Below are 21302 nucleotides of genomic sequence, written 5' to 3'. Positions count from 1 at the left end.
ACCACGCAGCCTGATTCCAGGCCCTCTGCCATCTGGTGTCAGTCGTCCTTCCAGTGCTCCCTCCTGCTACTTCCCTTGGAATTCCCAGAGTGGAAGTCAGCTACCATGCCTGTCCTGCTTCCCTCGGTTTCGCACATTTACTGTTCCCTCAGCCCTGGGTCCATTTCCCTTTCTCCCTTCTCTGCCGCTTGCCTGCCAGACTTTTCTGAGGGATCCAGCCTCGGCTGGCAGTAAGCCATCCCCGTTCTGAACTCCCATTGTATTGGCAGCACCTCTCTTCTGGGTTTCTAGCATGTTCTATTTTGTATTTTAGTTATTTAGGATGCATCTGATAGCTACTCTGGCCTTCCCAGTCCTCAAATGGGGCTAGTTTGTTCTACCTAAGGCCCTTTTTGTTTTGTTTTGTTTTGTTTTTTTTGCGGTACGCGGGGCCTCTCACTGTTGTGGACTCTCCCATTGTGGAGCACAGGCTCCTGATGCGCAGGCTCGGCGGCCATGGCTCACGGGCCCAGCCGCTCCGCGGCATGTGGGATCTTCCCGGACCGGGGCACGAACCCGTGTCCCCTGCATCGGTAGGCGGACTCTCAACCACTGCGCCGCCAGAGAAGCCCTACCTAAGGACCTTTGCATTCACTGTTCTTTCAGTCAGAAACACTCTTTACATCCAGTGTTAGTTTCAGGTGTACAATGTAGTGATTCAGTATTTTACATTTTCATTATATACTTTTTGAAATAATCACCACAATAAGTCCAGTTACCATCTGTCACCGTACAAAGTCGTTACAGTATCATTGATTATATTCCCTATGTGTACATTACGTCCCTGTGACTTACGTATTTTATAGCTGGAAGTTTGTACCTCTTAATCCCCTTTACCTGTTTCATTCATATCCTTAACCCGTCCCCTCTGGCAACCACCAGTTTGTTCTCTGTATCCATGAGTCTGTTTCTGTCTTGTTATGCTTGTTCACTTGTTTTGTGTTTTAGATTCCACGTATAAGTGAGATCGTATGTATCTGTCTCTCTCTGTCTGACTTATTTCACTTAGCATAATACCCTCAAGGTTCATCCATGTTGTCACAAATGGCAACATTTCATTCTTTTTTTATGGCTGAGTAACATTTCATTGATTGTATGTAGCACATCTTCTTTATCCATTCATCCGTTGATGGACACTTAGGTTGCTGCTGTATCTTGGCTGTTGTAAGTAATGCTTCAGTGAACATAGGGGTGCATATATCTTCTTGAATTAGTGTTTTTGTTTTTCTTTGGATAAATTCCACTTCTGAGTTTCTATCAGAAATGCTCTTCCTAGAACTTCACATCACTAACCCTTAGAGTACCAGCTGTGTGTCGGCAGGAACCCCTTTATCTGTTTGGTTCACCACTATATCCCCAGTGCCTGGGATAAACTAGGTGCTTCATTGACTGAATAAATGCAAAGTATCTGATGATTCAGATTTTTCTTAGGTCTCTGGCTTAAGCTTGTAACTAACTGTAAATTTTGTCACTCTTTAATTATTCACCACGATTTTTGCATGAGCTGAAGTTTTTTCTGATTCTTGCTCTTTTCCTTATATCTGGATCCAGGGGAAATCTCAGTTGGAGTTCCCAATTGGAAATATAAGATAGAAATAGACTGGGAAGGGAGGAATTTGCATCGATAATTTTTTCATCTACTTTATTGATTTGGGAATGAAAATAATTCTTTTAGTATTTTAAAACCAGAATCCTTATTTGTGGAATCTTAGACCTAAATGTTTCTTCATCTTATGATGTAACTTTTATTTTTTAAAAAAAATTTAACGCATTTGATAGAGGTGATGAATATATCAGCTTTTATCTTTTTTATCAATTTGATATGTTATAATTATCTAAAAGCATAATAAACTATAAAACTCAAAGACCTAGGAGATTACATTAAAGCGTAGCCATTGGATTCAGGGATTAATCCAGCTTTCTATGTATTAAGTTTTTACCATAGCTGTCATAGTGGTAACTTTTAACCAGAGGAAAACAATTTTTCATATATTCAATCCCTTTAATGCTCTTTGATTTTCTCCAACTTTAATGGTAAAGTCACTCAAAGAGCTAGTTATGAAACCAAGCCGTTCTCCTTGCTGAGGAATAATGCCATCATGTCAGCCTGTTTCTTCAAAGGAGAGACTGAGTCGGTGATGGAGTGAAAATGCCTTTAACCGTTTCATCCTCTGATAGATTCTTAGTTCCACGGCAGTAAATGCACTGCTGTGAATGTGTTCTTACATTGCATTTGAGTAAATAGCCAGGACCCAGCACTAATAAATATTTGATCAAAATAGAATTGTTAATAGCCATACATTCATTTCTCCCTAGTAATCTTTGTTACATCTACCTAACCTCCTTTGGCTTCCCATTTTCCTCATTTATGGGATGAATAAGTAGAGCACAAAGAGGATTTTGAAAGGTCCTTCTGATAGAGAAATGGAATGAGGAAAACTATGTCCAAAGAGACTAAGGCAGACTTGGGAATAAGGGGCTCTTCTAGACCTGCCATTCTTTTGGTGGAGTAGCAGGTCTTTTCACTGTGCTCTCTCTCAGCTTCTGCAAAATGTTCATTGCAGCTCTATTTACAATAGCCCAGAGATGGAAACAACCTAAGTGTCCATCATCGGATGAATGGATAAAGAAGATGTGGCACATATATACAGTGGAATATTACTCAGCCATAAAAAGAAACAAAATTGAGCTATTTGTAATGAGGTGGATAGACCTAGAGTCTGTCATACAGAGTGAAGTAAGTCAGAAAGAGAGAGACAAATACCGTATGCTAACACATATATATGGAATTTAAGAAAAAAAATTTCATGAAAAACCTAGGGGTGAAACAGGAATAAAGACACAGACTTACTAGAGAATGGACTTGAGGCTATGGGGAGGGGGAAGGGTAAACTGTGACAAAGCGAGAGAGAGGCATGGACATATATACACTACCAAACGTAAGGTAGATAGCTAGTGGGAAGCAGCCGCATAGCACGGGGAGATCAGCTCAGTGCTTTGTGACCACCTGGAGGGGTGGGATAGGGAGGGTGGGAGGGAGGGAGACGCAAGCGGGAAGAGATATGGGAACATATGTATATATATAACTGATTCATTTTGTTGTGAAGCTGAAACTAACATACCATTGTAAAGCAATTATACTACAATAAAGATGTTAAAATGAAAAAAAAATAAAATTTTACAAAAAAAAAAAAGTCAAAGACAACACCAGGTTACCTTGGTGAGACTGTGTATATCGGTGTGTACCTTGGTGAGACTGTGTATTTCAGTGTGTACCTTGGTGAGACTGTGTGTATCGGTGTGTACCTTGGTGAGACTCTGATGACAAAGCCTTTTAGTTCTCAAAGAATAGGAATGGTACTTGATGCAGACAAGCGCAAATACCTGCTTGTGATAACTTCAGTCCTCAAGAACCATCCAGATGTTTTCAGAACACTTTCATTGAGATGGGAAAAATACAAATTCGTGGGGTTTTTTAATTAATTATTTATTTGGCTGCACTGGGCCTTGGGTGCGGCACGCACGATCTTCGTTGCCTCGTGCAGGATCTTTAGTTATGGCATGGGGCTCTCTTAGTTCCAGCATGTGGAATCTAGTTCCCTGAACAGGGATCGAACCCATGTCCCCTGCGTTGGGAGCACCGAGTCTTAACCACTGGACCACCAGGGAAGTCCCACAAATAGATGTTAATTTTAAATTATTTAATGCATTTAATAGAGATGAATAATTCCAACTTTGAAAAATGAGTTTTTCTATATACATAGAAACACACCCGAGTGTTAACAGCGGTGGCCTCTGGATGGTAGGACTGCAGGTGGGGGATTACAGGTGAATTTTCTTTTCTATTTTTTTCTGTTTCCCAAATTTTCCACTATGATCTTATAACATTTTCAATGTTTTTAAAGGTCATTTTTTAAAAATTAATACTTACTGATTTTTGGCTGTGTTGGGTCTTCGTTACTGTGCGGGCTTTCTCTAGTTGTGATGAGCGGGGCCTCCTCTTCATTGCCGTGCGCAGGCTTCTCATGGCAGTGGCTTCTCTTGTTGCGGAGGACGGGCTCTAGGCACGCGGGCTTCAGTAGTTGTGGCTCACGGGCTCTAGAGAGCAGGCTCAGTAGTTGTGGCGCACAGGCTTAGTTGCTCCGCGGCGTGTGGGATCTTCCCGGGGCAGGGCTCGAACCCGTGTCCCCTGCACTGGCAGGTGGATTCTTAACCACTGCGCCACCAGGGAAGCCCTAAAGGTTATTTTGACAAGTGCTGTAGAGTTGCTTTTTGATGGCCGAGGGTCACCGAGGGTCACCTCCTTGAGAGCCACGTTCTAATGGTATGGCTTTGCCCCAGTCCAGGACCTGTGTGCAGCGGAGGACCACGGCTGCGAGCAGCTCTGCGTGAACCTGCTGGGCTCCTTTGTCTGCCAGTGCTACAGTGGCTACATCCTGGCCGAGGACGGGAAACGGTGTGTGGGTGAGTATCCCACCCAGCCTTGCTTGATGGGGAAACACAAGAGAAGCTAGTAAGAAGGGAGAGGGGTGCCACATATCCAGTTGCTCTCCTGTGAGTTTCAACAAAGTGGTCCAAGTCCTCTGGTCTAGTTGTTAGTCAGAATTTGAACTTTAAAGACTTCGTTTGTGGCTGAGGTTAGCATTTTCTCATTCTGGGTCCTCAGCAAAAGGCATATTTATGATAATCTATGTAAACAAAATTGTCCGTTACTGATTTCCTCGGAAAGGACTGGGCGGATTTTCATTCAGTTTGGAAGGTATGTCTGGGCTGGCCTGACTTCAGTATAGCTCACGTGTTATACACGAGGTCCAGTCGGTGGTGGGTAAGGTGGCTGAGTGGCACCTCGAAGAGGCAGGCAGCCTTCCTTCTAAGTACGGATCTGCAGTTCAGTGACAGGCCCCAGTGACCGCCAGGTGTCAGAGGCCAGCTGTGTGCAGTGAGACACCACGGTCAGAGAAAACAAATAGCGGCCTCAAACGCTGGTCCTGGGTAAGCAGTCTCAAGGGCGGTGCTCGGAACTACAGGCACTGGCTCACGATCAGCTGAGCGGTTTCCCATTGAGCGGCAACTCCACATTGCGAGGGCCGGTGAGAGGTGGGGGGATGGCATCTAATTTCTTCGGTGATGGATAACGGTTTTCATGGGCACCTGCAGGGCAGACCATTGAATCCCTAATATGCATGTGGCACCTCCCAGTGTGTCTGCAAAGCCCTTTAAACTTGCACAGCCTCATTTATCTTTCCACCAACAAACAGTGCCCGGCAAATAGTAGGTGTTCAGTAAACTGAGCTGGATACTTATGAGGCAGAAAATCCACAAGGAAAGGAAGGAAAAGGACTTGACTGACATCAGACCTGGAACCTTCATTTTCTAACCCTGGATCCTACATGTCCTGTTCCACATTCTGTTGTTTTCAGAGGACCTGTTCTGTTTTGCTTCCCACAAACAGTCAATGATGATTTTTTTGCACATAGAACTTACGCTTTCCAGCACACTGTGACTTTTAGCTGAGGACGGGAAAGGAAAAAGCAACAAAACAAAAGTGCAGGTGGGGCCTGTTCTTTGCAGGTGATGATGAGAATAAAATGGGTTTGTTTGTTTGTTTTTACGCACTGATGGAGATTCAAACGGCCCTCATCAGAAGTCCACAAATGGAATTGGTCTCCTAAGCCTGCGTTGTTTTTTCCCCCTTACTCTGTGGGTCGTGACCGTGATAGGTAGCAGGGTACCACATCCATTAACACAGGCAAAAAAGAAGCCAATGTGGAAACACCCGCTTTTTTTTTTCCTTCATTAATTTTTATTATGCAAATAATCTATTTTCATTGAGGAACTTAAAACAGACGAGAAAAGCACTATTAATAGCTTGTTGTATTTTCTGCCAGACCTTTCCCCCACGTAAGTATCTACTTCTAAACATTTTGTTAATGTTTACCAAAATGAGGTCATACTCTCTATTTTGTTTTACATATATATTTTTCCCTTACCAGTTGTTAAATGGGGAGAAACTTTGTGTGCTGTTGTGTCAGAAGGAAATCAGTTGGAAGTAAGGCCAGTAGCTGAGCTATAGGATACAGGTTGAGGGGGTCTGGTTAATTAGGGTGAGAGAAGGAACAGGGAGGGCCCAGAGCTTGTGTGAGTGACGGGGAGTTGGCGGGGCCAGGGGCATTAGGGGCCATGGCTGGGGCAGGAGACGAGCCTTGGCCCTCGGGAAACTGGAAGGCAGTGGGGAGCCCAGATCTCTGGGTGTTGCCAAATAATTGCCTAACGGTCCTCTGTAGTAGACAGCCTTTGAGTCTCTAAGGGTTTTGCTGAAACTTCTGGAGTTTGACATTTACTGAAGAGCAACAAGCATGAGAAGAAATGCTGTGGTTGCCGGGGAGCTGGCGTGGGCTGTGTTTATTAGAGATGCGTGTTGCTCTTGCTGCCGCTGTCAGTGTGTAAGAATGTCTGCCTTCCTTAGAGCAGGGGCTCAAGCTGAAGAATGGGAAACTGGGAGAGACTATGTGTGACCCCGGCCTGATGCATGTTCTTATTCTCATCCTCTTCCACCAAATGCCTGAGCTGTTAGAGGCTGGGAGTCAGATGATTAAGTGGCCCTGGACCTTTGTGGCCAGTTGCTTCGGTTAGGGAGACTGAATAAACTTCCAAAATGTCAGCTGCTGCTCGATGGGGCTGTGCTGAGTGCAAAGCAAATGATAGAGGTAATAGAGGCCACAGGAGGTCAGAGAAGAGGGACAGACTCATCATGTAAGGAAGGGTAGCAATGGGACAGATGTCTAAGGCAAGGGGAGACATGAGGGCAGTGACGCTGTAGAGGTGCGGACTGAGACGGGGCTGGGAGGGCCAGGTAGAGAGCTGGTAGATCAGGAGAGATGGTCCCAGTGAGAAGCCACCAAATTGAAAGCTAAACCGGCAGCCTAACCTGAAGACATCAGTCTGAAGGGACTTGTCAAGATGGAGACTCCAGGTATCAGACTTAGAGCAGGAAATTTAGAGGAGAAACAGAGGCTGTTAGGGACCCTGGAAGCATTCCACTAGCTCCTGGTCTGAGTGGCCTGTATGTAGATGGGCAGAGAACGGTATGAATGTGGGGAACCATAATCCCAGTTAATCCAGGAGGGTCCCAGTTTATGGCTGTTGGAGATTGGGAGGAAGATGGCAGAAGAGTAAGACGCGGAGATCACCTTCCTCCCCACAGATACACCAGGTTACGGCTGTTGGCTCACTTCTCAAGAACACTCCCTTTCGCTTTCAAGGGGGCTCCAGTCTGAACGCGAAAGTATAGGATCACCCCAGTTAAGGCCAACCTGACTTCAGCAGGAGAGGAGACTAACTCTGTTGAAGCAGAGAATTCCTGCAGGTGAGAAGTAGGAGATGAAGTTGAAGACATCAGGTGGAACCAGAGGATACAGGGCTTTGAAAACCAGGCTAAAGGGTCTGGACTTTATCTCTGAAAAAGAGACACTAAAGGGTTTTTAAGTGGGACTGATAAAGGCAAAGCCTCATTTTAGGAAACTTAATCTCGTGGTAGAGGGCAGGATGGATTCCAGGGGGAAGATAGGGAGGGCTGCAAAGACCAGTTAGGAGACTATGGTAGCCCTCTGGTGAGGGGTGACAAGAGCCGGATTTGAAGAGCGTAGAAATGAAACGAGAAGGAAGGGGTGAGGAATGAGAGAAGGTGCGATGAATAAAGAGGGAGAGGAAAAGTCACAGTTGAATCCTGGGTTTGAGCTTCCATGACTCTGAGAGTGATGGCAACAGTGATGAAAAAGTGATGGGATTTTTAGAAAAGATAATGAGTAGTTTTAGACACAGTGGGTTTGAAGCTGAGATGGGACACCTACAAGGACACGTCGAGAGGGAGCAGAGGCAGCGCTAACACCGCAAGGAGAGGGTAGAACCAGTGGTGCAGGCAGGAAGCAGCACGGTCCATTTCCTTCTGAATTTTAATTTCCATTTCCAGTGTTCACTTATGTGTTTGTTTTGGACCTTCAATACAGCGAGACCTTGGCTCAAATCCCAGTTCTGCTACTTGCTAGTCATGTGTCATTTTATTTCTGAGCCTTGGTTTTCTCATCTATAACATAGAGTAAAAATACCTACATCGTAGAGTCTGTGGGATTCAATAAGATAACGAGTAAAGTTCCCAATACACATTAGACGATTGTTGTTATTACTGTTGTTATTATTATAACACATATTATTATCATCATCATCTCCTGGATGCCATGGAGTGTGGCCTTAGGAGACAGTGAAGCCTGAGCCTTGGGCTACAGCCACATGCGGGAAGCAGGAGGGAGACGTGGGGCAGGAAGAATAGCCATGAAGGAACCGCCTAAGGTGGGGATGGAGGAGTTGGGGAGAGGTGGGCGAGAGAACCAGACGTCATGGAACATGATGGGAAAGAGAATTTCTAGGCCAGGTCAATATTAGTGTCATGCCCCAGCGAGGCCAAATGGAACAGAACTTAGAGAAAAAGCCATTGAGTTGAGTCATTGATTCATCTCAGCAGACATTTCCAGACTCTACCAGGCACTCTGCTAGACCTTAGGGACACAGAAATGACCAGGAGGCCATTGATAACGATCGAGAGGGGTGGGGTAAAAGGACAGATTTCTAGGGGGAGGGGGGAGGGGGTGAGAAAGTAGGGACAGCAAGTCTAACCTCTTCATTTAAAAGAAGTTTGGTAGAAATTCACCATGACCAGCTACTGGTGAATGGACCCCACGGGAGTGCTTTGACTCATCCCAGAATTATGACTGTGACCACATGAAAATTCAATTCTTAGCCAGACTGAGGACCTTTTAGCCAACATTTCCACACTTTTGAGTTAGTGGAACTTTAACTTCAAGTGCTAGAGTCCCATTTCCCTAACTGCTCTTTTAACTCTGGTTAGAACTGGATTTGTTTCAACATTCAGGTGATCGAGTGGATTACTGACTAACAGAAGTCCTCGTTTTGCTTTAGTTGAGTCATGGTGTTTGTAATCCATCGGCTTCCACTAAAGCTGTGTTAATTTCCATCCAAAACTGTACATTTTTTCAAAGACCATTTAGCTCTATCTTTGAGGGTAAATTTTTTGCTGAACTTGCTCTCCTGATGTTTACTGACTGCCTTGCCTTTTGGGGTAGCTTTGGTCCTGTTTGCATCTTATCTGCCCAAGCAGATTGTAAACCCATGGGGGGAAGACACCAATTCCTATACTTTTCATCTTTCACAGAGGAGACTTGCAAAATGTTTTTCTTGAATCATTGACTGAGACTGAGGGATCACCATCTCAAGTATTCATGTTTCTTTTTTTAAAAAAAACTTTTCCACTTCATTGGTTTTTAAATTACAGAATCAACTTTTGCTTATTAAAAAAAAAGTCAGAGTAGAGATGTGTATAAAATCAAAACCTGAAAGACATTACTCCTCAATTTCACTTCCTGGAGGTAATCACAGCTAAAAGCCTGGCTTCTCCTTCCTGCCTGTCTTCAAAGATGTCTTACCATCTTAATCGGTGTGCAGGACAGAAATTGAGACACAGATATAGAGAACAAACGTATGGACACCAAGAGGGGAAAGCGGCGGGGTGGTGGTGGTGGTGGTGGTGTTGATGAATTGGGCGATGGGGATTGACATGTATACACTGATGTGTATAAAATGGATGACTAATAAGAACCTTCTGTATAAAAATATAAACAAAATAAAATTCAAGAAAGAAAAAGATGACTTACCATCTTAAGATGCTATTTGCTTGTCATTACCATCCAGGATTTAGCGCAATGCCTGACACATAGTAATTGCTCAGTAAACGGTTGTGGAACAACTGAGTAGCATTAAGGTATCTCTTTACTCCCAAATTCAACCTTATCTGATTAGGGAGGCAGTGTGATAAAAATATAATCTACAGTTCTTTAATGTTACTAAATCCTAGAACCTGCTTGAAACCTTTTACTTATAATTGCAACAGTCCTTTGAGGTAGGTACTATCGTCATCCACATTTTATAGGTCTCTTGACCTCTCTGTTTCAGTGGCTTCATCTGTAAATTGAGGAAAACAATACCTACCTCCAAGGGTTGTTGTGAGGGTGAAATGCGTTAATGTATGGGAAGCCTCAATACTCTGTAATGGCCTATATGGGAAAAGAATCTGAAAAAGAGTGGATATATGTCTACGTATAACTGATTCACTTTGCCGTACACCTGAAACTAACACAACATTGCAAATCAACTGCAGTCCAATAAAAAATTTTTAAAAAATATATTGGAAGCACTTGGAACAGTGCTATACATGGTCAACTGAGAAACAGTTGAATCTGAATTTCTATATCCTTTATGAATTTTTGTCTTCTTATGAATGCTTGCATTTAATAATGCATCAAACATACGGTACATTTGAAATATCATATTGAGGTCCATACCCAGAATGATGGTGGTACATAACATGGGGATTTAGCATGCTGTTATTGCTGCCCTCAAAGCTTTCCTCCTATATTCTCCTATATCAGTCACCTTCAGTGAGAAGGGAATGGTTGATTTTTAAGTTGGCGACAAGGGATGGGAGGATCAATCTTTGTATTGAAAGGTCAGATTTTCAGCTTACTCCTCATGCTGGAAGCATGATCTCCCCCCAGTACAAGGGTTTCTCCCTGTCTTAGTTTGCTAGGGCTGCCATAACAAAATACCGCAGAGCGAGTATCAATAGAAATCTATTTTCTCCCAGTTCTGGAGGCTGGAAGTCCAACGTCAGGGTGTCGGCAGGGTTGATTTCTTCTGAGGTTTCTCTCCTTGGCTTGCTGCTTCTGCACGTGGTCTTTGTTCTGTGCCCATGCATGCCTGGTGCCTCTGTGTGCGTCCAAATCTCCACTTCTCATAAGGATACCAGTCAGATTGGATTAGGACGCGCCCTAATGGCCTCATTTTAACCTAATCACCCTTTAAGGGTCCTTATCTCCGAACGCAATCACCATCTGACCAACTGGGGATTGGGACTTCAACAAATGAATTTAAGGTGGGAAGACAGAATTTAGCCCAGAACACTTCCTTATTGCTATCAAAGTCAGTAGGAAGCTTTCTCTGAGTTTTGAACTCCTACATGTAAGAATTCAGTCATGCCCTGGGTAAGAGAGGTTTTGTGAATCTGACTCTGTGAGTGTGTCTTATATATACTCAGCAAGTAAACTGGTTCTACCATTTCTCTAAATGACAAATTTGGTTTTTCTTAGTCTGTCATCAACACACTTAAAAACCCAAACATTCCTCCGTAAAATATCCTGTTTCTTCTAAGGCCATCCTCTTTGCAGACTGATCCCTGCTGGGAGACCTTGGAATCTGACCAGATTGTAAATCAGAGACTGTCAATCTTAGGCTTTATGACCTTGCGCCAAATAGGAGACAGATGAGCGATTTCTCACATGTTAGGCTGAGACTGGCTTCCGACCCTGAGACTTTAGCACTTTGTGATCTGGAGGGCCGAAGGACGACAACCAAGGAATTAATCTTTCTGGTTGTAGAGAGTAGAATTTTCAGGCAAAATGACCAAGAAAGGATTTCGTTGAAGTAGGAGAGGACTTGGAACAACAGTCCTCTGAGTTATACACATAAGTCACCTCCATACATCCGCCCCCTAAACTTGGCCTCCCTTATTTTTTTTTTAACATTTTTATTGGGGTATAATTGCTTTACAATGGTGTGTTAGTTTCTGCTTTATAACAAAGTGAATCAGTTAAACATATACATATGTTCCCATATCTCTTCCCTCTTGCATCTCCCTCCCTCCCACCCTCCCTATCCCACCCCTCTAGGCGGTCACAAAGCACCGAGCTGATCTCCCTGTGCTATGAGGCTGCTTCCCGCTAGCTAGGCCTCTCTTTTTATAAGTACAATTTGGCAACCAAGGAAGTTATGCAAAGAACCCAAAACATGCAGCGAAGGATGTCAGAGTTGAACGGACTGGAGCTCTCTCACCCTTAGAAAGCTTTTAGGTTCACGTGCCCAGAAGTGGGTTCTTCCGTGTCTCACGATGCCCGTCTCTGCTGTCCCCAGAGGTCTGGCAGTGAGCCAGTGGGTGGCCCTCAAATCAAAGTGGGGTTTGACACCTTCAGGTTTTACAGGCCAGGGTCTTGGGACCCAGGAATGCTTGAATCCTGCCTTGCCAATCTCCCCTTTTCCCTTCAGTTCCCCAGAGAGCCATGCACACTAGAAACAAAACCAACACGAGAATCAAAGTCCAGGAGAAAACTTCTTATCCTGTGAGATTGGCTAATAGATGAAAATTTTCATTTAAAGAGCAGAATCATGGAAAATGCATCTCCAAACCTACCTTAAGCATTTACACTTTCTTTAAAACACATAAATGTACCTATAATAAAAATTGCTTTTGGGCTTCCCTGGTGGCTCAGTGGTTGAGAGTCCGCCTGCTGGTGGAGGGGACGCAAGTTCGTGCCCTGCTCTGGGAGGATCCCACGTGCCGCAGAGCGGCTGGGCCCGTGGGCCATGACCGCTGGGCCTGCGCGTCCGGAGCCTGTGCTCCACAGCGGGAGAGGCCGCAGCGGTGAAGGGCCCGCGTACCGCAACAACAACAACAACAAAAAATTGCTTTTGATTACTCTTCCAAAAATTACTAATTTTAAGTTCATTTTTAAAATATGATTTAAAAAGATCTTTCTTGCATAAATCATACCCATAATGTGTTGTCTATGGTTTTCAATTTTGATTTTTTAAAAATTGGAGCAAGAATTTGAAGACTTTGGGCTTCTCTGGTGGCACAGTGGTTAAGAATCCGCCTGCCAGTGCAGGGGGCACGGGTTCGAGCCCTGGTCTGGGAAGATCCCACATGCCGCGAGCAACTAAGCCCGTGCACCACAACTACTGAGCCTGCGCTCTAGAGCCCGCGAGCCACAACTACTGAGCCCATGTGCCACAACTACTGAAGCCCGCGCGCCCTAGAGCCTGTGCTCTGCAATAAGAGAAGCCACCGCAATGAGAAACCCGTGCACCGCTACAAAGAGTAGCCCCGCTCACCTCAACTAGAGAAAGCCCGTGCACAGCAATGAAGACCCAACACAGCCATAAATAAATTAATTAATTAATTAAAAAAAAAGAATTTGAAGATTTCTATAAAACAGTCTAAGGGCAGAATCTGTAAATTTTTATGAAATATTCCCTAGTCCTTTACGTGTTTCATCTATGCCTGGTTCTAGAGAAATTTTGGTTAGCAGATTGCCTTAATTCTTTCCAAAGCTTTCAACTTGTTTCTTTCTTTTTTTAAAATTCAATTCGTTTTAGTGCTTACTTATATTTAATTGGGTTTTATAGTATTTCAATTAATTACAATAATGTGTACAAATGGCATATAAAAGTTTGGAAACAAAAACAACTTTGATTCATTTTAACAGTTGTTTTTAAATTTTCACATGCATCAGAATCACATGGAGAGCTTGTTAAAACACATATTCTTGGACCCCATACACAGAGGTTCTGATTCAGTAAGTCTGGGGTGGGGCCTGAGAGTTTGCATTCCTAAGAAGTTCTCAAGGGATGATTGTTGCAGTTGGGTCACCACCACACTTAGACAACTGATGCTTTATAAGTGTACAATCAGTCAATAGGAAAAGTATATAGGTGCTCTGGAGCACAAGTGTTCCTCCAGGGCTGCTTTATAAGCATGAAACCCAGGGACTTCCCTGGTGTTGTAGTGGTTGGGAATCCACCTGCCAATGCAGGGGACGTGGGTTCGATCCCTGGTCCGGGAAGATCCCACATGCCACGGACCAACTAAGCCCGTGCACCACAACTACTGAGCCTGCACTCTAGAGCCCGCGAGCCACACCTACTGAGCCCGCGTGCCACAACTACTGAAGCCTGCGTGCCTAGAGCCTGTGCTCCACAACAAGAGAAGCCACCGCAATGAGAAGCCCACACACCGCAACAAAGAGTAGCCCCTGCTCGCTGCAACTAGAGAAAGCCTGCGTGCAGCAGTGAAGACCCAACGCAGCCAAAAAGAAAGAAAGAAAGAAAGAATAAGCATGCAGCCCAGCCAACAAGAGAAGTGCACAGGTATTCGAAAGCACAGGGGTTCCAGTAACCTTGAGCATTTAGCGTGTTCTGGGCATCAGGTCCCATATTTTCAGAGGGCATGAAAAGCAGTGATTGATCGGAAGTTGGTTGAGTGGAGGTCAATTAAAAGAGCTGCTTCTGTGCAACTTTATTCACACCTCATCCAATATTGGATACTGTGCTCTAGAGCATTCTGGGAAAAAAGGGGAGATTGGAGTATGTGGCTTAGACTTTAGGTCTAAGCAAAGTTTCTAGTCTCTCCCCAGTCTAATATGGGGCCAGTGTCTCTCTGAGGGCTGGGCACAGAGATTATACCCCACGGTGTGTAAGAGGAAGTTCGAGAGAGAGGCAGAGTCTGAGTTTCAGCCTTTTAGGTACAGTGACCTGCCCACTCATCATCGTGGTGCTGTCAGGGCCGTGGAACGTTTGTGTCAGGTAGATTAGCAGCTCTTCCGTTTGGAAGGGATACTAACGAGTGGGTGGCCTGAGGTGGGTGCAGCTGACTGACAGCAGACACCCATATCAAGGGTTGGGAGATTTGCAAGATGGCAGCTCAGGCCCAGCACAAGGAGGTTGCAGATGGGGAGTGTCTCCTGCTAATACAGGTTAGTGTGGGCTACAGCAAGGCCCACTCCTGTGACATGTGGCCTGGGGCACGTGCCAGGGCTTGGTATCCTTTATCTGTGCCCTCAGTGTCTCCAGTTATTTGTTTAATGATACAGTAATTCTTTTTTTTTTTAATATTTATTTATTTGGCTGCGCTGGGTCTGAGTTGCAGCATGCGGGATCTTCGTTGCCATGTGCGGGATCTTCGTTGCCCCATGTGGGATCTTTTAGTTGCGGCATGTGGGTTCTTAGTTGCAGCATGTGGGATCTAGCTCCCCGGCCAGGGATCGAATCCAGGCCACCTGCACTGGGAGCGTGGACTCTTAACCACCGGACCACCAAGGAAGTCCTGATACATTGGTTCTTGAAAGATGAGACATTAACTTTTAGAAGGATCTGGTGCTAGCTCAAAATTTATATTTTGACTCAACTCCAGGAACTGGCTAAGGTCCATGATATTCAGATCCTAAGACTGTATGCACTGTTCCCACCAGAATTGCTTGCCTATTAAAATCACAAATATGAGGTGCTGTTAGAACTCTTTAGGGAGTGAAGTTACAAAAAATCAATAACTTAACAGAAACTTAATGAAGCCTGGGAGCTAAAGAATAAACAACGCATGTCATTACCCTATAAAAATCTTTAGCTTTTCCCCTCGCATCTTTTGATTACTGTGTTAAGTATGTAATATCTTCGCAATGCGTGGTTTTGCTCTTTTAAGTTGTGCATGTGTATTGATTTGCAGGTTCCATTTCCTTGTTATTATTTACAGGGTTTTGCTATTCAGATATCCTAAATCATTATATAGAGGGAAACATTTTTTAAGGAAAAAAAAATATCATCCTTAATCCTACTACCTTGCCTACACAGCAAACATTTTTATTTCTAATTTTCAGGTTCTGCCTTAGAGCCATATTTTACCTGGATATAATCACCGTAAATATACAACTTTCAGATCTTCTTCTTTCACCAACTCATAATTGTCTTCCTATTTATAGTTATGTTAGAATTATAATGTTAATAACTACCTACTGCCCCAAATGGAACTCCTGAGCGTTCCCTGCAAAACCTGCACCTTCCCCATCCCTGAGTCCGCCTTAATCCCTCCCTTTTTCCCTCACCTCACCTCTAATCCGACAGGAATCTTACTGACCCCACTTTCAACCTGGTGTGTTATTGACAGTTCTCTAGGGCTGCCACAACAAAGAATCACAAACCAGGTGACTGAAAACAACAGAAATGTATTGCCTCCTAGCTCTGGGGGCTGGAAGTCTGACATCAAAGTACTGGCAGGACCATGCCCCCTCTGGACCTTGTAGGGGAGAACCCTTCCTTGCTTCTGACGGTGGGTGTTGGTCCCCGGCACTCCTCAGCTTACAGCTGCATCACTCCCATCTGTCTTCACGTGGCATTCTTCTCTTCCTATAAGGACACCAGTCATATTGGATTAGGCCCCAGACTAATGACCTCATCTTACCGTGATTGTATTTGCAAAGACCCTTTTTCCAAATAAGTTCACATTCACAGGTGTCTTTTTAGGGGGACACACCTCAACCCAGAGGACCACCCCTCTCTCTCCACCCCACCTCCTTCCTGCATTGTTCTGGTTTACCTCCCCCCGCCCCTCCAGTTCCTCACTGATTATTGTACTAGCCTCCTAGCTGGTCTTCTACTGTCACATTTGCCTGCTATGGTCTATTCTTGATTCCTTTGTTCAGAACCCTCCAGAGACTCGCTAATCACTCAGAGTAAAAGCCAAAGTCCTGGCAGTGGCCCTACGGTCCCTCCTGATCTGCACTTGTTCTCACCTCTCACCCCTCTCTGCTCCAGCCACTCTGGCCTCTTTGCTGATTCTCCAGCTCACCAGGCATATTCCCACCTCTGGGCCTTTGCACCTGCTGTTGTTCCCTTTGCCCGAGACGCTCCCTCCCAGATATCCACAGGGCCCATACCTCATTCAAGACTCTGCCCAACTGCCACCTTCCTGACCACTGCTATTACATCATACCCTCACTCTCACCCACCCTGCCACAGTCTCTGTTCCTTTGTGCCATTTTATTTTTCTCCAGAACACTCTCCACCTTCTAAGAGACTGTATTCTTTACTTGTTTGTTTTCTTTTTTATCTACCACCACCATCCAAATGGAAGCTTCTCTAGGACTGGGATTTTTGTCTGTTTTGTTATTTGTTCCATCCTTAGTACCTAAAATAGGGCCAGGCCCAGAGTAGGTGCTCAGTGAATATTCGTAGGATTAATGAGAAGTAGGCCAGCACATTTTCTCGTAACTTACTAAACCATTTATCCTTATTAATTGTTCATCTTATTTTCCTAATTTTTTGGTCACTGTAAATAATGCTGCTATAAATAGCTTATTCTGTATAGTTAATTTCCTCCTTTTTTTCCAACTATTTCTTGGGGCCACATTTCCAGAGTGAACATTGTCAAATGTCCTTCCAGAAGAATTTTTATCAGTTCATAATGCCACCCACTATTAATGATCGGACTCTGTTTCCATGCTCCCTTGCCACCATTGGATTTTTTAAATAAATAAATAAATAAATAAATAATTTTTGGCTGCGTTGGGTCTTCATTGCTGCACGCGGGATTTCTCTAGTTGCAGCGAGCGGGGGCTATTCTTCGTTTCGGTGCGTGGGATTCTCATTGTGGTTGCTTCTCTTGTTGTGGAGCACAGGCTCTAGGCACGCAGGCTTCAGTAGTTGTGGCACACGGGCTCAATAGTTGTGGCTTGCGGGCTCTAAAGTGCAGGCTCAATATTTGTGGCACACGGGCTTAGTTGCTTCACAACGTGTGTGATCTTCCTGGACCAGGGTTTGGACCCGTGTGCCCTGCATTGGCAGGCAGATTCTTTTTTTTTTTAACATCTTTATTGGAGTATAATTGCTTTACATTGTTGTGTTAGTTTCTGCTGTATAACAAAGTGAATCAACTATACGTATACATATATCCCCATATCCCCTCCCTCTTGTGTCTCCCGCCCACCCTCCCTATCCCACCCCTCTAGGTGGTCACAAAGCACTGAGCTGATCTCCCTGTGCTATGCGGCTGCTTCCCACTAGCTGTCTGTTTTACATTTGGTAGTGTATATGTCATTGCCACTCTCTCACTTCATCCCAGCTTCCCCTTCTCCCTCCCCGTGTCCTCAAGTCCATTCTCTACACCTGCGTCTTTATTCCTGTCCTGCCCCTAGGTTCTTCAGAACCTTTTTTTTTTTTTAGATTCCATATATATGTGTTAGCATACGGCATTTGTTTTCCTCTTCCTGACATACTTCACTCTGTATGACAGACTCTGGGTCCATCCACCTCGCTACAAATAACTCAATTTCGTTTCTTTTTATGGCTGAGTAATATTCCATTGTATATATGAGCCACATCCTCTTTATCCATTCATCTGTCGATGGACACTTAGGTTGCTTCCATGTCCTGGCTATTGTAAATAGTTCTGGCAGGCGGATTCTTAACCACTGAGCCACCAGGGAAGTCCTGTAAGTTCTTTAGTATCTTCTGATATGAATTGTCTGATCCAGACTCCTGATTTTTTTTTTCAAAAGGGAGGTTTTAGATTCATATTTATTTATCCATCCTTTTCTGGGGGCAAAAATATGAATCCTTACTTATATTTGTTATAAGTATGTTTCCATTCTACAATGCCCTTTACCTCTGTTTGTGTTTCTACTGAAACGCTGTGTTTTCATCTTTACAGCTGTGGACTACTGTGCCTCAGAAAACCACGGATGTGAACATGAGTGTGTAAACACCGACAGCTCCTACTTTTGCCGGTGCCCTAAAGGATTTGCTCTTAACCCGGATAAGAAGACATGCACAAGTAAGTTACACACATACACACACATTTTTTGATGCTACTGTGGCTGTGGAAATCTTCCAAGCACAGGATTATGTGCTGGGGTTAGGGGGCCTTTTACCTTCTGCCCTATTCCTCCTTTGTCAGACCTTTCTTAACTTGTCCTAAGACCGTAGCCCACTCTATCTCAGTGTCACTCTTCACAGCATCTGACAACAGTATGTATCTTTGATCAGAGACCACATGTCGGAGTGTTCCTCCAGCATCTACAGAGCGTGCTGACGATCAGACCATCTTACTTCATGCTGGCTCAGCCTGCCTGTGCCCACCAGTGTTAACAGGGCTTAAGAAATACTTTCACTGAAGCTTTGTGGCTTGTGGGCTGCAGCTCTGACTCCACACAAGTAAAGGGAAATCTCTGAGCCAAAAGGCTCAGAGACTGTGGTTGCCCCTGGGTGGGGGAGGAGTTGGTGGAGGGCATTTTGCAAAGAACTGCTCAGTGTTTGTTTGAGCTATTTAGTTCTATTTTAACTATACGCATCCACATCAGAATTAATTTGAGCTCCCCAAATCTGACTATAACAATTTATAAACTGACGGTGGTCGTTCGTTTTGTAAAAGGATTCCAAAAACGTTCTTTTAAATGTAAAGATATGTCAGAGCACGTAAGGGATTGTGTTTGGGTAATTATCACCCTATAGAAAGGTTCACTTGAGAAAGTTTGTTTTTAAAGTATTGGGGCCCAGCACGTTTAAAAAGTGACATTTAATAGCAATTTAGAATAAAGTCACCTCTGAAACGTCCGTCAGTGAGAAAACAGGATTTCAATTCATAAAAAGTTCATGTACTCACAACCTTTCTAACTACGTCTATTATGTAAAGCAGGATATGCCTGCATAGTTTTTAAAAAGCGTCCCCCCCAAAACTCCTGAAACATCAACTTGCTTTTCAGTCCCTCCCTGCATATCAACAGTTTATAAGCACCAGAGCTAGAGGCAGGGGTCTAGGATAAAACTGTAAGGGGCACAGGAAGTCAAAACATACATTTCTGGACCCCAAGCCACATGCCAATAGCAGTGAACAAGGCCAAGTCCTTCCTGGAGGAGATATCTCGGCTGAGTCGAAGGCAGAGCCATCCTTCACCAGGTAAAGAAGAGTGAGATGTAGGTGGCCAGGAGGAGGAAAGATGTGCAACATATCAGCCAGGCAGACCCATCTCTACAACTGGCCTACGGTTGCTTATTGACCGAATAAGAGAAAGAGTGAATGGACTGTTCTGTTCCTAGTCTCCCTTCCTTTCTGAATATTCTGAGCTGTGAGCCAGCGGCCTGGGCTGGGGTAGCGTTCGGGGAGTTGTGGCTGCTGGGCTGATGAGTCAGTTCTGTCCATCAAAGGGGAGGCCACATGCTGCCGAGGGCAGTTCAAATCCCAGTTCATCTGCAATTTTTGCTGGATGATCCTTTTTTTGTGGTTCGCGGGCCTCGCACTGTTGTGGCCTCTCCCGTGGCGGAGCACAGGCTCCGGATGCGCAGGCTCAGAGGCCATGGCTCACGGGCCCAGCCGCTCCGCGGCATGTGGGATCTTCCCGGACCAGGGCACGAACCCGCGTCCCCTGCATCGGCAGGCGGACTCTCAACCACTGCGCCACCAGGGAAGCCCTTGCTGGCTGATCTTGGGCAAGTTATGCCTCAGTTGCCTCAGCTGTAATGGGGGAGATAATACCACCTACTCCATGGTGTTGTCTTGAAGGCTCAATGAGAGAATTCATCTAAACCGTTTAGCACGTGGCCTGGTGCCAAGCAAATTCTTGAAGGGATGACACTGGCTTCAAAAAGACTTTAAATTGGGATCTACTGAGAATATACCACGTGCCTGGGGTAAGTTTAATAGCGCCTAAAAAATTCAAACTTCAAGACTTCTGCTGGAGACTGCTTGGGAACACAAGCCACACATAGCAGCTCAGCCACCTGCAAGGTGTTATATGACCAAAGGCTCCCAGGGTGACACAGACAAGACTCATGGTAGGAGTTAAGGGAAGGAGGAGGCCAGCGGGACGAGAAGAGGTGGGGATGCGGCTGCCGCCCTGGGACGAGGCCTGGAGGGACACATGTATCCTCTCCAGTCTCCTTCCTGCCTCTGTAGCACTCCTTCCCTGGCTGGGAAGGTCACCTGACCTCACCGCCAGCCCCTGTTCCCAGAGCCTCACCATCAACATGTCACCTATCCCGAATCTCACGGGATGTGGAGAATGACAAGCCCCAGGACAGTACAAACAGGGAGACCCTAGAAGTAGATGGTGCTGTGCAGGGGACCTGGGAGAGGAGTTCCAGCTGAAAGTCAGGGGAGGGACTGGTCCAGCTGTGAGGTCTCACCGGCTAGGCACGGAGCCTGGCAGTTCAGCTGTCTCTGGGCCCTGTTGGAGTCAAGACCCAGAAGTGGGCCCCCCCACCAATGTGTGGGCAGAGAAGAGTGCTGGGCAATCAGCCTCCGGGAGATGAGTCCCCTAGAAGGGTCCCCTTCCTGCTATGCTTGGGGGCGCGGCAGGGAGCCAGACCTGGGGAGGGGACTGGCAAGAGAATAGAACCACCCCCCCCCCCCCCGGAGGACTTGGAAGGCTGTGAGAGTAGGGAATAAGGCAGTTCAGCTGTAAGAACCAAGACACTTGGGAATGCTCCAGATCTCTGACAAAAACAGGAACACAAACTGAGAAATAGCGACCAGTTAAGAGGACAGAAACACAGGGTGGAGGTGAAAGCTCAGAATCAAGGCAGGGATCCTGTTTTTA

General features: G+C 45.1%; 1 protein-coding gene across 1 annotated transcript in view; it reads left to right on the top strand.

The window, feature by feature from the left end:
* The window catches only part of MATN2 (matrilin 2), a 155753-nt gene that overhangs the window by 79860 nt on the left and 54591 nt on the right, over window positions 1–21302 (top strand). Inside the window, exons 5-6 of the mRNA XM_082674458.1 lie at window positions 4381–4503; window positions 18419–18541. Coding sequence (XP_082530584.1) covers window positions 4381–4503; window positions 18419–18541 — 246 coding nt within the window. The remainder of the gene's footprint in view (window positions 1–4380; window positions 4504–18418; window positions 18542–21302) is intronic.

The sequence above is a fragment of the Grampus griseus genome, assembly GCF_964374135.1.
Source record: "Grampus griseus genome assembly, chromosome: 17".
Classification (NCBI taxonomy): domain Eukaryota; kingdom Metazoa; phylum Chordata; class Mammalia; order Artiodactyla; family Delphinidae; genus Grampus; species Grampus griseus.
Note: the sequence above shows the minus strand (reverse complement) of the source record. Positions and strands in the feature narration are given on the sequence as shown.